The sequence below is a fragment of the Myotis myotis genome, unplaced genomic scaffold, assembly GCF_014108235.1.
Source record: "Myotis myotis isolate mMyoMyo1 unplaced genomic scaffold, mMyoMyo1.p scaffold_m19_p_6, whole genome shotgun sequence".
NCBI classification, from domain to species: Eukaryota; Metazoa; Chordata; class Mammalia; order Chiroptera; family Vespertilionidae; genus Myotis; species Myotis myotis.
The window spans coordinates 92,693,428-92,709,661 of NW_023416368.1; the positions used below are offsets into that span (position 1 = coordinate 92,693,428).

The 16,234-nt window shown below is 40.4% G+C and overlaps 1 protein-coding gene across 9 annotated transcripts in view; it reads right to left on the reverse strand.

The window, feature by feature from the left end:
- Positions 1-546: 546 nt before the first annotated feature.
- KCTD9 (potassium channel tetramerization domain containing 9) overlaps positions 547-16,234 on the reverse strand; it is a 46,176-nt gene continuing 30,488 nt past the window's right edge. For 8 of the 9 annotated variants that reach the window (XM_036314690.1, XM_036314694.1, XM_036314685.1 and 5 more), the window contains 3 exons: positions 5,671-5,776; positions 4,696-4,829; positions 547-2,442 (listed from right to left, as the gene is read on the reverse strand). In XM_036314690.1, coding sequence (XP_036170583.1) covers positions 2,326-2,442; positions 4,696-4,829; positions 5,671-5,776 — 357 coding nt within the window. In that variant the 3' untranslated portion in view covers positions 547-2,325. The remainder of the gene's footprint in view (positions 2,443-4,695; positions 4,830-5,670; positions 5,777-16,234) is intronic. The other variant, XM_036314691.1, reaches the window with a different exon arrangement.

A 16,234-nucleotide genomic window follows, 5' to 3' on the forward strand; every position in this document is an offset into this window, starting at 1 on the left:
GAACCTTTTGAGCTCGGCGTGTCAGCATTTTGAAAAACCCTAACTTAACTCTGGTGCCGTGTCACACATAGAAATTTTTTGATATTTGCAACCATAGTAGAACAAAGACTTATATTTTTGATATTTATTTTATATATTTAAATGCCATTTAACAAAGAAAAATCAACCAAAAAAATGAGTTCGCGTGTCACCTTTGACACGCGTGTCATAGGTTCGCCATCACTGCTCTAACCAGTCAGGTCCAGTAAGTTAATGAGCAACCTGGTTGGGTAGCTCGGTTGGTTAGAGCGTCATTCCAATACCCCAAGGTTGGGGGTGCCCACTCAGGGCACATACAAGAATAAATCAGTGAATGCATAAATAAGTGGAATGAATAGATGTTTCTCTCAAATCAATTTTTAAAAATAAATAAAAAAAACTAGCCCACAGTAAGCGTTATGCTGTATTTCTTTTTCCACCCAGACCCTCAGGTTAGTCATCAATACATACTGAAGAAATATGAGCAAAAATTAGAAAGTGTTGTTTTTCAAAAGCCAGACAAGAAACTCCTTTTCAACATTTCACATTGTTTATTAATGCAGTATACATTAGACCCGAACTCTGCAGTTTCTAAGACTACCATGTTTCATCTTTCAGATTCTTCTGCACTTTCAGGTTATGTCTACAGAGGTACCCTTAAGTAGATGAACCACATTTTCTATAATTGTTGAAAATATACTACAGAGTGAAATGGTTTAAATATAATTTAGGCACATATTGATTATGAAAATAGATATCTCTCAATACAATACTTCTCTGTCTTGGTAAAAATAATAAAGCAAAGAAAATAATTCATTTCTGAAGTTGCTTTCCTTTACCTGTAAAGGCCTGATTTCCTCCCACTATGTGTATATCCTTTACTGTAAGGAAAGCTTTGCATATGTATATATAGAAGAATAAGCTACGTAAATATTCAAGACATGTCATCCTCCCAAAGGATACAAAGTGGGTTTTAATAATTCATTGCCTCAACTGATGAGTCTGGAGAATTCAGAATCCATTTGGATACAGCACTATTCCTGCTCGCGGGGCAGATGGAAGGACACCGTTCACTGGTGAGGAAGTACAGGCCCCGTCTCTGCTGCTGCAGAGAGATAATGACTCAAGAAAACGAGGCTAAAATTATTAAAACAAAACCAAATGAGAAAATATAAGTTAAAGAACCACAGGTGCTGACTGACTGGTATTACATTTTGGACCAGCCAAATGTTTTTAAGCTTTTTTGGTGGCGATAATCGAACAGTCAGTTTAAAATCCCTCATTCTCCACTGTATGGTTTTAGCTGCAATTCTAGCTATCTAAAAGATGACTCTGCAATACCCACTCATATTTTACAGCGTTTGATTGCAGTGGATTGAGACTTAGTATCTAGTTCTAAGCTGGCCCTGTTTAAACTATTTGGCCACTGAATTAAATATTAGTAACACACCTTGGTTTTTTGGTTTTGAAGTATCTTCCTATGCTTGTTTTGACTGTACAGGAGGAAACTAGGCTGGTAGTGTAAATTAAAGATTGCCTGGTCTGCATTGAGTGGAACTTGCTTAGAATGAAATTCTGAAGAGTGCTCCTTTAAAAGTTGTTCCTATAGGTTGTTACTAAAGAGTTCCACTGTGACTTCAGCTGACAATGATGTACAATGATGTCTTTCTTTCAACTCTCGTCTCACCCAGTAAGAACGGAGGATTTCTTTAATTCAGCTACTATTTTGTTCTAAAAAAATAACCATTATTAAAATGAACCTTAAAAGAGAGCCTTTGGGAGTCTGATCTCACCATATTCACACGGTGTGACAGGTAAAGGGAGGCAGTCCTAGAGCTTTTTATAACCTGAACAGCCTTTTGCAATTTTCATAAAGTTTAACAATTTAAATATCCATATGCATCTAGAGACTCAATAAATAAAATTTCATAGGTTGTGCTTTTCATAAATGAAAATCCTCAAATGCATTTCAAACCAAGATGGTAATTCCGCATCATGCCTATCTAAAGCAAATATGATAGAAAGCATTCCCGGTCATAAAGCCAGGCGAACCCCCCACTCCACTCCAAAGGCAGCAATCTAACCTAGCCTCCCTACAGCTGGTAAATGAGTGCTTCTCTGGTGAAACCAGAATGTGGGGAAAAGCCACTTTTCCCTTATGCACCACTGAGAACAAGCATAATCCTCTAACTGGTTTTGTCTTTTTAATTTCCTTACAGTGTTATGTCTTCTAGACAACTGAGTGGAGAAATAAAAGTGATAATGAAAACATTTTCATTTTGAGCATCTTCCTCCAGCCCTAAATTCTCATCTGACACTTTGTGACATATGGAGTGGTGTCAGCATCTCTTCAAATATAGCTCCCTTAACGTTGGAACCTCTCAGGTTGGCTTCTTGAAGGTCACACCCAGACAAGTCGCAGTTCTGTAAGACAAAAACAATAACTGTGTAACTAATATAGAGATTTAAGGTTTTATCTGTTCCTTCCCCAAAATGATTCCTAGGCATGTTAGGAAAAGGTTGCTACATAATAAAACTTGGTTATTTCTGGAAAATTGCGGTTTTAAAAGTCAGATGTTCTGATATTTCCATTTTTCCTCTCTAGTTGATGCTCTGGCTGACCGCCCCCCCCCCCCCCCACAAACACACAGACGTTAACACGGAAATGTCCCTTGTGATCATGTATTTTACAATCAGTCATTTAAAATCATTTAAAATTGGACTCAAATGTAGTAAATATTATCTAAACAATTTTACCACAATCTAAGAACAGCAACAATGAAAGGGGGTGGGGGGAGAATTGAGACACTATTTTGAAAAATCTGAGAGAAACAGATTTTACTTAATAATTAAATTCCATTCCTCAACCCTAATATTTTTATAGCAAGGAACTGACTTTTTTTAACCCCCAAATTATGTGCACAATTCAATTAGTTTTAATAAACCTATACAACAGTGTAACTACCACCATCATTGCAAACTGCTTTTAAATTTCTCTTGTGATTATAGTGTGACAGATGAGACAAGAGATTCTGAGTAAGTCCCTGGGGACGGTGGGGACCATAGTTAGAGAAGGGTGACGGCACATCTCCTTTTAGGACAGAATGACAGCTGCTGCCCCCCAGGAGTCAACCCTTAATCTTTACAATCACTTGGGACAGAGGGAGGCTTTTGCTGTTTAACCATTGACTACATGGCATCTAAAATCAAGGAAAAAAGTCATCATCTTAGGTGATGGTAACAAATAATAAAAAATTAAGTAATGGTGCTTAACTAATTTATATCTTCAGCTGTAGGCTGGCACTTTTGCCTTTAAGTTTAATAGGATCTGCTATTCTGCTGCTTAGTATTAAGAGAACAAGGCAAAACATTTAAAAAAAATCAACAGCAAATTTTGATGTACTGTTCTCTACAATCCAATGTATGCCAGATTTTCTTGTTTAAGGCTGTGCTGTCTAATATGATGGCACCAGCCAAATGTGCCCCTTTACATTGAAACGAGTCAAAATTAAATAAACTTAAGAATTCATTTCCCACTTACACTACCCACATTTGCAGTGTTCAACAGCCATGTGGGCTGATGGCTGCTGTACTGAACAGACACAGAGCATGCCCAGCACTGCAGGAATGCTACTGGACAGCGCCAAGGCAGGCCTATCCACAGCTACTGAGCCAGCTGGCAAAATTGGCAAATCAAGACAAAATATAGAAAACAGTGCTCATGAGGAAGCTGAATTAAAATCTCACGCTGAGAATTAAAAAGAATATGATGCCAATTTAGAATAGGCTTTCCCCAACCTGATTTCAAACCTGGATATCGTTTAAATTTCTCAAGTAGTTCAAGGAATAATCTGGCCCCATTTAATTGTTTGGAATTGAAACAAGAAAAACGATAAATCAGGTCAATAAAGCACCCATCAAACTTATCTACATGAGAAAACTCAAGGAAAAGCGAGAAATGAAATGAACTTAGGATGTCAAGTGAATCTTCCCATCTGAAACTGGCATCTCTGACTTAGGAACTGATCGTGCTCTGGAATTCAGGTTTGTTTTAATAAGCACTTGAAAGGAAAACAGCCCTCCAGCTGTTCTGGCATGTTACCCCAAAGTTCTTATCAGCCAATTACTTTATTGATTGATTGATGTTAGAGAGAGAGAGGAAGGGGGAGGGGGAGAAAGGGAGAGAGAGAGAGAGAGAGAGAGGCATCAATTTGTTGTTCCACTTATTCATGCATTCATTGGTTGATTCTTGTATGTGCCCTGGGAATCAAACTTGCAACCCTGGTGTATCGAATGCTCTAACCAACTGAGGTACCCCACCAGGGCCAGGCAACTACTTTATGATTTCAATAAATTTTGTATGAGGTACTCAGTGATTTTAGATTAACAAAAACTTTTTTCCCCCCAATCTTCACCTGAGGATATTCTTACTGATTTTTAGAGAGAAAGGAAGGGGGAGACAAAGAGAGAGAGAGAGAAACATCAACATGAGAGAGAAATATCGATGGTTTGCCTCCCTTAAGTGTCTGAATAGGAATCGAACCTACAACCTAGGAATGCTGTATGTGCCCTGACTGGGAATGGAATATGCAACCTTTTAGTGTATGGGAGGAAGCTCCAAGCAGCTGAGCCACCTGGCCAATGCTAACAGAAACTCTTTAAAAATTGGTGACTCACCTCTAAATCAGTTCCTGCCAGAGTTGCTCCTCTGAGGTTACAATTCTTCAACTTTGCATTTTTTAAGGTAGCGACTCTCAGGTTAATGCCTGTCATTTGACTTCCTTCCATATCCACACCTTTTAGATTAGCACCTAGAGTGAACATATTTGGGGATTAGTTGAACTTGAAAATATTTATAGTCACCCACCTTCAATGAAACCACTTTAAGACTTAAATGGAGAAGAATGATGACAAGGCCCTCTAACTTTTGAAAATGATTCTGAACTATAAATCTCAGTGCCTCAATCAACTTACATATATAGAGTTCACTGTTAATGATGTGTTAGCTCATACTATGACTTAAGAATGTTTTAGTCTATATTTTTGAGGGAGTAATTCAATTCGGTCTTAGGATAATTAGCACTTTTATAATATACCTCCATAAGTTTCTGACAAGGGAGAAAAGTACTATGCCTTCTAAATACACAAGTAAACAAAGTGACCAGTACATAGATACAAGAGAGCAATAAGAAATTCATAAACAAAAAATTAAATTTAAAGGGCGGGGAAAAAAAAAAGACACATATGTAATACCCTTTGTAATACTTTAAGCAATTAAAAAAAATATTTCAATTAAAAAAAAAATTAAATTTAAAAATGACAAAATCTGCCTGGCTTTGTGCAAACTGAAATTCTTAATTTTGGTCAGCATAAGAATATGCTGTTCTGTTTGAAAGTTTAAGGTGTTGATATGTAATTCTCCGACTGAGGCCTCATTAAATGTCAGAGAATGGATCTCCCAGAGTTCTCAATTTTGGTTAGCCTACGACTCAGACCAAGATACGACTGATTCCTGTGCAAATTCTCCAAGCACGGTGACAGAGGAAATCTACCCAGCTATGGTTATGATTTACCTGTAACAATAACTTTGCTGGGCTTTTTACTTAATGTTATGTTTTCCCCGTAGAAAGGTAATTATAGACAGAATCTCACCTTCTAAATTGGCTTTAATACCAGAAGGATCTTCAAAATTACACAGTTTCAGGGATGCACCTTCTGCATTAGAACAGAGCATCTTGACTCCCTGGAGATTTGCACACTGGCAAAGAAAAGATTAAGATTCAGAATTTTGTTTGGAAAAGAAAAAATTGGCTCAAACAGTTGTTAAACAAAAAATGTTTAACTTCCATGGCTTAAAGTCTTTTTATTTTATTACTATAATTTTTACTGATTTAAAGAGAGTAAGGGAGAGAGAGAGAGAAAAAAAACCATCGATGCGAGAGAGAAACATCAAATCGGTGACCCTGCACATGGCAACCAGGGATCAAACCCACCACCTCCTAGTGAATAAGATGACATTCCCACTAATTAAGTCACACTGGCCAGGGCCTGAAAGTCTTTTTTTTTGTTTTGTTTTTTTAAAGGTATATTAGGGCATTACTAAAAAAACCCAAACAAACAAAAACCAAACCAAAACAAAAAAAAACCCCAAGAGACTAGTCTTGGGGCATACAGTATAAACCACTATCAGCACGGTTACGTAGGAAAGATAGGAATGTCCATTGTCCTGGAGTTTTGCAAGTCTTTTTATTTATTTTTAAAATTTATTTTTTATATATATTTTTATTGATTTCAGAGAGGAAAGGAGAGATAGAAACATCAATGATGAGAGAGAATCATTGATTGGCTGTTTCTTGCACGCCACCTACTGGAGATCAAGCCTGCAATCCGGGCATGTGCCCTTGACCGGAATGGAATCCGGGACCCCTCAGTCCACAGGCTGATGCTCTATCCATTGAGCCAAATCGGCTAGGGCTTGCAAGTGTTTTTATACATCAAGTAAGGGGAGGAGGGCAGGGGAGCAAGGAAGGGGGATATAAGCCTTTCTGAAAGGATTTACATTAGCAACAGACAAAGGGGGTGGGAGGAGGTGAAGCAGGGCTAGTTCTGGGATAGGCAGCAGAGTGGGAAAAAAGTCTGCTCCTATAGATTAGCAGTGGGCAGCAGATTAGAAAGTTCGTGTGCAAATAAACGGGAGGCCCCTGGGGTTCTACGGTGCCTGGCTATTCTCTCTTTTAGATAATCTCAGAAATAGCCACTGGAGATTAATCTTAAATTCTAACAGATATACAGGAATGTAAGCAGTCTTTCATTAGAGCTATTAATAGCTATCAACAGGCTAATTGCTCTGTCTCTTTCTCTCACTCTCCAGTCACTATGATTTTAATTTAGAATGTCTCAAAATTTTTATCTTGTCACAGTAAAAGAAAAAATAGAAAAGGGGGAAGAAAAGCTCACTTTATACTAACAATTATTTTCTGTTCACAATAAAGATTTTTCTAATTGAAATCAATACAAACTGAAAACTGTGTTAAAAATAATTAACAAAAGTCAAGTTAACAACAGCATGGCCACCTTCCATGAAACTTAAGAGTTTAGATGAAGTTGGGGAGTAAGAACTCTGATATACCTATTTCTATTTTTATAAACAGCCCTGGGAATGACAAATGACAGTAAAAATGTGTGGATAAGGAAAGCATAAACTTATTAGGGGTATGGATTTTTCTCTTCCTTATTACAGTAGCAATTAATCGATGATATTCTAGATGTTCAATCATGCTATTACTAATTTCATTTCAAAGGTCAGAATACTAAAATCAGTAACAAGTTGTAAATTGGGTCTTTTTTAACCAACCTTGCTACACAACATTGCCAAGCATAAGCACTCAAAGCGCAGTGTAAAATACAGAGTAAAAAGCTAGAAAATGGATGTTAGAATTTTAAATTATGTCAATTTATTTCAAAGGGTTCAGTGTCATCAGATCTGAACTTTGACAACTACTAGATAAGTTAGTCAGCTGTTTATAAGGGTGACATTAACATTAGACCTTTACAAAATTATGACCATCAAAGTAGAATTTTAAAGTTTTTAAAACTGGTTAAGGAAAACGGGAGACATCTGTAATACTGTCAACAATAAAATACATAAATATATTTACTAAGGTACTATGTCAATGATAATTGTAGTTGTTATAGGTAGAACAGTGAAGAAATCTAAAACCCTAAGACTGATCAAGTTATGTTACAGCCATTCCTAACAAGAAAAATCCTAGTTTCATAAGTGCAATTTTATTTACCCTATAGTCAGTTCTAGTGAAAGTATAAGCTAGAGATTACTTAAAACCACAGATAATTGATAAATGTACACACATTCCCATCTACACCTACACATTAATACAAGGTAATACAGAGCTCAAACTGACTGATAATATAACAAGCACCTAGAAGGGCCAAAATAACTAAAGCATAGTGGATTTTTTGGTACTTAAAAATATAACAAGACAGGAAGCTGATACCTGAAAATAAATGTGTCTGGTTCTCTATGTAATGTTCCCAGGTAAAACAGACTATAAATAGTATCAAAAACTCCCAAGGTAAGTATCGCTCCATACTCAAGCTGTACTATGAAATCTCACAAAGAAACAAATACATAAGAAATTCAGTGAAGTTTTCTGTCTTCAACCACAGAAAGTATTCCACCTTCTGTTCATCAAATGGTAAAGCAAGTCACCAACACAGGTTCTCAGGTGCTATGTAAACCAGCACTTCATCTGTAAGAGTTGTACTGCCTTACTACAGCAAGGGGCAATGGCTTTTGAGTAAAGAAGTTAGGTTATTACAATTGTTTTTAAAAGTATGAAAATGGTATTAAATTATGTTTTTAAAATGGTCCTTAACTATAAGAGAGATCAATATTTAGAGGTGAAATAATGAATTGCTTTAAAATAATCTGTGGACAGGATATATGCAGGAGGTTCAAGATGGTGGCGAAGTAGGTGGATCTTGCTCACAACGCCTCCCAGAACCAAACTTGAAATTAATGCAAAATTGGGGAACATTCACCCTGAATTACTAACTGGAGACTATCTGAAGAGGAAACTTTTAATCAAGGACCACAGAAGCCACATCAAGATTGCACCTGTCCAACAGCTTGCATAACATGGTCCAAGTTGAGCCTCAAGGTCAGCCAGCCTGAGTTGATCCCATCCATGAATGGGCCAACAGCAATCAAGACCCAATTAGAATAGGAGGGCCCACAAAACCCACACCAGGGCATTGCTAGAGCATGCAGCACAGGCTATCAAGGAGACTGTGCCACTAAGTCCCAAAGGACACCTACTAAGTAAGGCCACTCCATGAAGACTGAAAATCACAGCAGATCTACATAATACATAGAAACAAACAATATGAGACAGCCAAAATGGGGAAACAAAGAAACAGAACCCAAATGAAAAGAACAAGAGAAAACTACAGAAAAAGAGCTAAATGAAATGGAGGGAAGTATTTTATGAGACATAGAGTACAAAGTAATGGTTATAAGGATGCTCAAGGAACTTAGTAAGCATTACAAGGAACTTAGTGGGAATTACAAGACATGAAACAAGGAATACCATCCATGAATATAAACCAGTTAGATATGAAGAATAGCATATCTGACATCAAGAATATACTGGGAGGAATCAAAAGTAGATTGAATGAGGCAGAAGATCGAATCAGTGATTTAGAAGACAAGGTAGAAAAAACATACACAATTAGAGCAGCAAAAAGGCAAAACAATTTAAAAAGCAGGAGGATAGTTTAAGAGAACTTTGGAACAACATAAAAGGTAACAACATCCACATCACAGGGGTACCAGGAGGAGAAGAAAGTGAGCAAGGAACAGCGAACCTATTTAAAGAAATAATGACAGAAAACTTTCCTAACCTGGTTAACGAAAAAGTCACACAAGTTCAGGAAGCACAGAGAGTTCCAATCAAGATGAACCCAAGGAGACTCACTCCAAGACACATCATAATCAAAATGACAAACATTAAAGACAAAGAAAGAATCTTAAAGGCAGCAAGACAGAGACAGAAAGTTACCTATCAGGGAGTACCCATTAGAATGTAAGGTGATTTCTCAACAGAAACACTTCAGGCCAAAGGGATTGACATGAAGCATTCAAAGTAATGAAAAGCACTTGAAATCAAGACTACTCTATCCAACAAGGCTATCATTTAAAATTGAAGGCAAATAAAGAGCTTCCCAGACCCCCCCCCCCCGAAAAAAAAAAGAATAAAGGAGTACATTACCACCAATCCAGCATTGAAAAAAATGTTAAAGGGAGTTAATAAGAAAAAGAAATAGAGAGAATAATATAGGTAAAAAGAAAAAAAAAATGGCAATGATTAAGTACCTGTCAATAATAACCTAGGGAGAACCAAGATGGCGGCATGGGTAAATGCCTGTACTCGACGCCTCTCACAACCACATCAAAATTACAACTAAAATACAGAACCATCCATCATTCAGAACCACCTGAAAGCTGGCTGAATGGAAGTACTACAACTAGAGAAGTATAGAAATAAGTACATTGAGACTGATAGGAGGGGCAGAGGCATGGACTAGGCTGGTCCGACATCCATGTGTGCCATTTTATTAACTGGGAGGGAGATCATCTCTGTGGAGGCTGCCCGTGATGAGCAAGGGGTGCCAGCTCCACACCAGCTCCCCAGCCCAAGGGTCCAGTGAAGTTCCTGCAACTAGGGGCTGTAAAATGAGTGGGTATTGTGGCTGACTGACAAAGAGGCTGTTGGAGACCCAGGTGTTCCATTTAAAGGGCTGATGCACAAAGTTACTCAGACTTCCAGCAACGGTGGCTTTTGGAAACCCAGAAACATACGGGGAGAAACTAGATTGTTTGGCATCAGGGCAGGAACTTGGGGGTGGCTTTCTCCCACACAGGGGTACTCACAGGGGTCATTATTCCTGTGCTGGGACCTCCCTTGTTGCAGGGCTGACTGGCAGCCATAGCTGAGTCTCCATCAGCCTGGAGCACACTGTTTGCTCCACCCTGCAAAAAAATCCCCTGGGGATTCCTTAAGACTCCACCCCATCCAATTTGAAGCCCCACCCAAGCTATTTGCAGCAGCTTTTCCAAATGAATGACTTATCCTGGCTCAGGTTTCAGACTTTGCTAAAATCTCTCAAATAAGCTGCAGCTGGTGACAACATGCCACAGACCTATCAATAAAAGGCCCAAGACCCAGCACTAGCACCACCTTCCCTTGCTTCACAGCTGGGGCTTGCCTAGGCACTTCCAAGCCCAATACAAATAGAAAAATAGCAGCCATGTGCAGATCCTTCTATAGCTCCTACAGGGTGGCCCCAGGCAGTGGTTGACTTTGCACCTCCCTGGAGGCACTAGAGCCAGTGCACTCAGTGGACAGCTTTAGATCATAGCAGATTACAACTCTACATATCTCCAACTGACACACTCAAGAGGCAGACTCAATGAGCACCAAAGCCCCACTGAAGCAAGTCCTGCTCCATAGGGGTGTTTCCTGCACAGCAGCTCTCCCACTGTAGTTGCAACTGGTCCTCAAAGCCAACTGGCCTAGAGGTCAACCCCTCCAGTGACGCCAACAGCAATTGAGGCTCAACTATACGACTGTGCACACAGACCACACAGAGGCACACCTAGAGTTTCAACCTCAGGTGACTGGGGAGGCTGAGCCAATGGTCCCTACACGACACCTACAATATAAGGCCACTCTACCAATTCCAGGAAACATAGCAGCTCTTCCTAATACATAGAAACAAACACAGGGAAGGAGCCAAAATGTGGAGACAAAAAAACATGTCACAAATAAAAGAAATGGAAGAAAGCAAACTACTGGATACAAAATTCAAAACTATGGTTAAAAGTTTACTCAAGAATCTTCATAAGACTTTCAAGGATCTTAGTGAGAATGTCAAAGACACGAAAGACGACCAGACAGAAATTAATCATACACCGACCGAAAAAAAGGAATAATTTATAGAAATTCATCAGTAGAGGAGAGTATTCCAAGAATCAAATAAACAATTTGGAGTATGAGAAAACAAAAACCACCCAATCAGAAGAGCAAAAAGTAAAAAGAATCCAAAAATATTAAGATAGTGTAAGGAACCTCTGGGACAACTTCAAAGGTACTAACAATTACATTATGGGGGTGCCAGAAGAAGAAGAGATAAGGCAAGATATTGAAAACCTCTTTGAAGAAATAATGACAAAAAACTTCCCTTACCTGGTGAAAGAAACAGACTTACAAATCCAGGAATCACGAAGAGTCCCAAACAAGAATAACCCAAAGGGGTCCACACCAAGACACATCATAATTAAAATGCCAAGAGTTAAAGAAAGTGAGAATCTTAAAAGCATCAAGAGAAAAGCAGTTAGTTACCTACAAGGGAACACCCATACGACTGTCAACTGATTTCTCAACAGAAACTATGCAGGCCAGAAGGGAGTGGCAAGAAATATTCAAAGTGATGAATATCAAGGAGCTACAACCAAGATTACTCTACCCAGCAAAGCTCTCATTTAGAATTGAGGGTTAGATAAATAGCTTCACAATCAAGGAAAAGCTAAAGGAGTTCATCACCAACAAACCAGTATTACATGAAATGTTTAAGGGACTCCTATCTAATAATAGACAAACATGGTAATTAACCATACCTCCGCTACGCTTCCCATTGGCTAATCAGGGTGATATGCAAATTAACTGCCAACAAAGATGGCGGCCGGCAGCCAGGCAGCTGAAGCGAACATGAAGCTTGCTTGCTCCAGTGATGGAGGAAGCCAAGGTGCCCGCCTGCCGCAGCCCAGCTCTGAGCTCCGGAAGCAACAATGTTGCAATTATAGAAGCTAAACAAACCCAGATACCTGCTTTCAGCCAGCAACGGCCTCAGAGCTGGAGCCGGCTCTCAGCTCCAGTGACAGGTATAGAAGGTAAATAAATCCCAGAATAAAAAAGCAAAGAAAAAAGAGGCTGGGAGCTTCAGTTACCCACCAGCCTGAAAACGGATCTCAGCCCCTCACCCAGGCTGGCCAGGCATCCCAGCGGGACCCCCCACCCTGATCCGGATCACCCTTCAGGGCAAACCAGCCGGCCCCCACCCGTGCACCAGGCTTCTATCCTATATAGTAAAAGAGTAATATGCAAACTGACCCTAACAGCAGAAAGACTGGGAATGACTGGTCACTATGACACACACTGACCACCAGGGGGAAGATGCTCAATGCAGGAACTGCCCTTTGGTGGTCAGTGTGCTCTCACAGGGGGGAAACTCTGCTCAGCCATAAGCCAGGCTGAGGGCTGCCAGTACAGCGGTGGTGGTGGGAGCCTCTCCCGCCTCCTCAGCATCGCTAAGGATGTCTGACTGCAGCTTAGGTCTGCTCCCCGCTGGCAAATGGACATCCCCCAAGGGCTGCCGGGCTGCCAGAGGGATGTCTGATTGCCATCTTAGGCCCAATCCCCCCGGGGAGCAGGCCTAAGCCAGCAAGTGGTCACCCCCGAAGGGTCCCAGACTGTGAGAGGGCACAGGCTGGGCTGAGGGACCCCCTGCCCCCGAGTGCACAAATTTTTGTGCACCGGGCCTCTAGTTCTTTAATAATAATCTATCTATCTATCTATCTATCTATCTATCTATCTATCTATCTATATATATATATATATATATATATATATAAAAAGCCAGCGACCGTAATGGCCATAATGACCGTAACAATCGGTCGCTATGATGCCCACTGGGGCCAGTGAACCAGCCAGATCAACCTCACGGCCAACTGCGCAGCCCCTCCCCGCTACTGGCCTGCCCCTGATCGGACTCTCCCACCCCGATCAAGAGTGGGGTTGACAGGCCAAATGCCTCCCCCCGCCCCCCGGTCAGCCCCACCCTTTATCAGCCCACCCCACCATGATAGGCCCGCAGCCCCTCCCCCTGCCCGCCAGCCCATGATCGTACCCCCTGCCCAATAGGGGGCGGGGCTGGCCAGCCAACCTCCTGCAACCCCTCCTACTGGCCAGCTATGCCCCCGATGGGCCCCCACCACCCTGATCGGCCCACAGCCCCTTCCCCTGACTAGCCCCACCCCTGATCGCCCCCCAACTTCAATAGGGGGCGGGGCCAGCTGGCCAATCTCCCGCAGCCCCTCCCCAGGTAGACCCCTCCCCTCATCAGGGGCAAGGCCAGCTAGCCAACCACCCATGGCTCTTCCCCCAGGCTGCTGGCCACCGGTCAACACCCCCCACCCTATTCAAGGGCGCAGCTGACTGGCCCACTGCCCACAGCCCCTCCCCATGGCCGACCCAATCCCAAATTGGCCCCCCAACCCCAATCGGGGGCAGGGCCCACTGGCCACTCACCTGTGGCCCCTCCCCACAACCAGCTTGGCCCTGATTGGGCAGGCCGGCCGACCAACCTCCCACCATCTCCTCCTCCCAACAGGCCCAGCCCTGATCTGCCCCAATCAGGGCCGGGCTGGCAGGTCCCCACCCATGCGCAAATTTGTGCACTGGCCCTCTAGTAATAATAATAATAAGAAGAGATAAAAAATATGAAAAATAAAATGGCAACAAATACATATCTATCAACAATTGAATCTAAAAATTAAAATAATGAACAAGAAACCAAATGAACAAGATAAACTGGTGAATAAAATAGAATAGGCATGGAAACATGAAACAGACTGATGAATTTCAGAGGGAAGGGGGGTGTGGGAGGGCAAAAGAGATTAACCAAAGATCTTACCTATGGACACAGACAGTAGGGTGGTAAAGGCCTGGGGTGGGGGAGGAACCAAGTGGAGAGGGGCAATGGGGGAAAAAGAGGGATATCTGTAATACTCTCAATAATAAAGATATTAAAAAATAATGATAACCTTAAATGTAAATGGATTAAATGCTCCAAAAAACACAGGACAGCTAAATGGATAAGAAAACATTACATATATAAACATTGTCCTCAAGAGACCCACCTCATAAAAAGATTCAAACAGACTAACAGTGAAGAGATGAAAAATATATTCCATGCAAATGGAAACAAACAAAAAACAAAAAAGCTGCGTTAACAATATATTATATCTGACAAAATAGATTTTAAGACAAAGGTCCCTACATAATACTAAAGGGATTGATCAGACAGGAGAACATAACACTGGTAAAAATATATGCACGCAATATAGGAGCACTATAAAAAAAAACAACAAACTCTTGGTGTATTATGAGGTAGAGAATGAAGGCAAAGCAGTCATAGTAGGGGAATTGAATAGCCCACTGTCAACGTTGGATACATCTTCCAAACAAAAAATAAACAAGGAAATAGCGACCTGAAATGACATACTAGATCATATGAATTTAACTGATATTTACAGGACATTTCATCCTAAAGCTGTAGAATATACATTCTTCTCAAGTGCACCTGGAACATTCTCAAAGATAGATCACATATTAGGACACAAAATGAGTCTTAATAAATTCAAGAAGATTGAAATCACATCAAGCATTTTCTCAGATCACAATGGCATGAAACTAGAAATCAACTACAATATAAACACTCAAAAACATTCAAACACATGGAGGCTAAATAGCATGTTATTAAACAAAGAATGGGTTACCAATGAGATCAAGAAAGAAATAAAAAAACTTCCTAGAAACAAACGAAAATGAACACAAAACAACCCAAAATCTATGGGACATAGTAAAAGCAGTCCTGAGAAGGATATTCACAGCATTACAGGCCTACCTCAAGAAGCAAGAAAAACCTCAAACTATCTAACCCTGCACCTAAAATAACTAGAAAAAGAATAACAAAGCCCAGAGTAAATAGAAGAAAGGAAATAATAAAGCTCAGAGCAGAAATAAATGACATAGAGGCAAAAAAAAAGAAAAAAAAAAAGCAAGAAAAGAGAAGAAAGAAAGATCAATGAAACCAACAGCTAGTTTTTTGAAAAGATAAACAAGATTGATAAACCTGCCCTAGCCAATTTGGCTTAGTGGATAGAGCGCCGGCCTGGGATCAAAGGGTCCCGGGTTTGATTTTGGTGAAGGCTCGTACTTCAGTTGCAGGATACTCCCCGGCCTGGGCCCTGGTCAGGGTACGTGTGTTTCTCTCACATCGATATTTCTCTCTGTCTTTCCCTCTCTCTTCCACTCTCTCTAAAAAAAATCAATGGAAAAATATCCTTGGGTGAGGATTGAAAAAAAGAAAAAGAAAAAGATTGATGGACCGTTAACCAGACTCATCAAGGAACAGAGAGAGGACAGAAATAAAATCAGAAACGTAAAAGAAGTAACAACTGACATCACAGAAATACAAAGGATAGGAAGAAAATACTATGAACAACTATATGTGAACAAATTGGACAACCTGGGTGAAATGGACAAATTCCCAGAAACATACAATCTTCCAAAACACAATCAGGAAGAATCAGAAAACAGTGAAAAGGCCGGTAACAACTAATGAAATCAAAGCAGTAATTTAAAAACTCCCAGCAAACAAAAGTCCTGGACCAGATGGCTTCACAGGCAAATTTTACCCAACATTCAAAGAAAAACCAACACTTACCCTCCTCAAGCTATTCTAAAAAGTTCAAGAGGAGGGAAAACTTCCAAAACCTTTCATGAGGCGAGCATTACCCTAATTCCAAAGCCAGATAAAGGCACTACAAAGAAAGAAAATTATAGGCCAATAT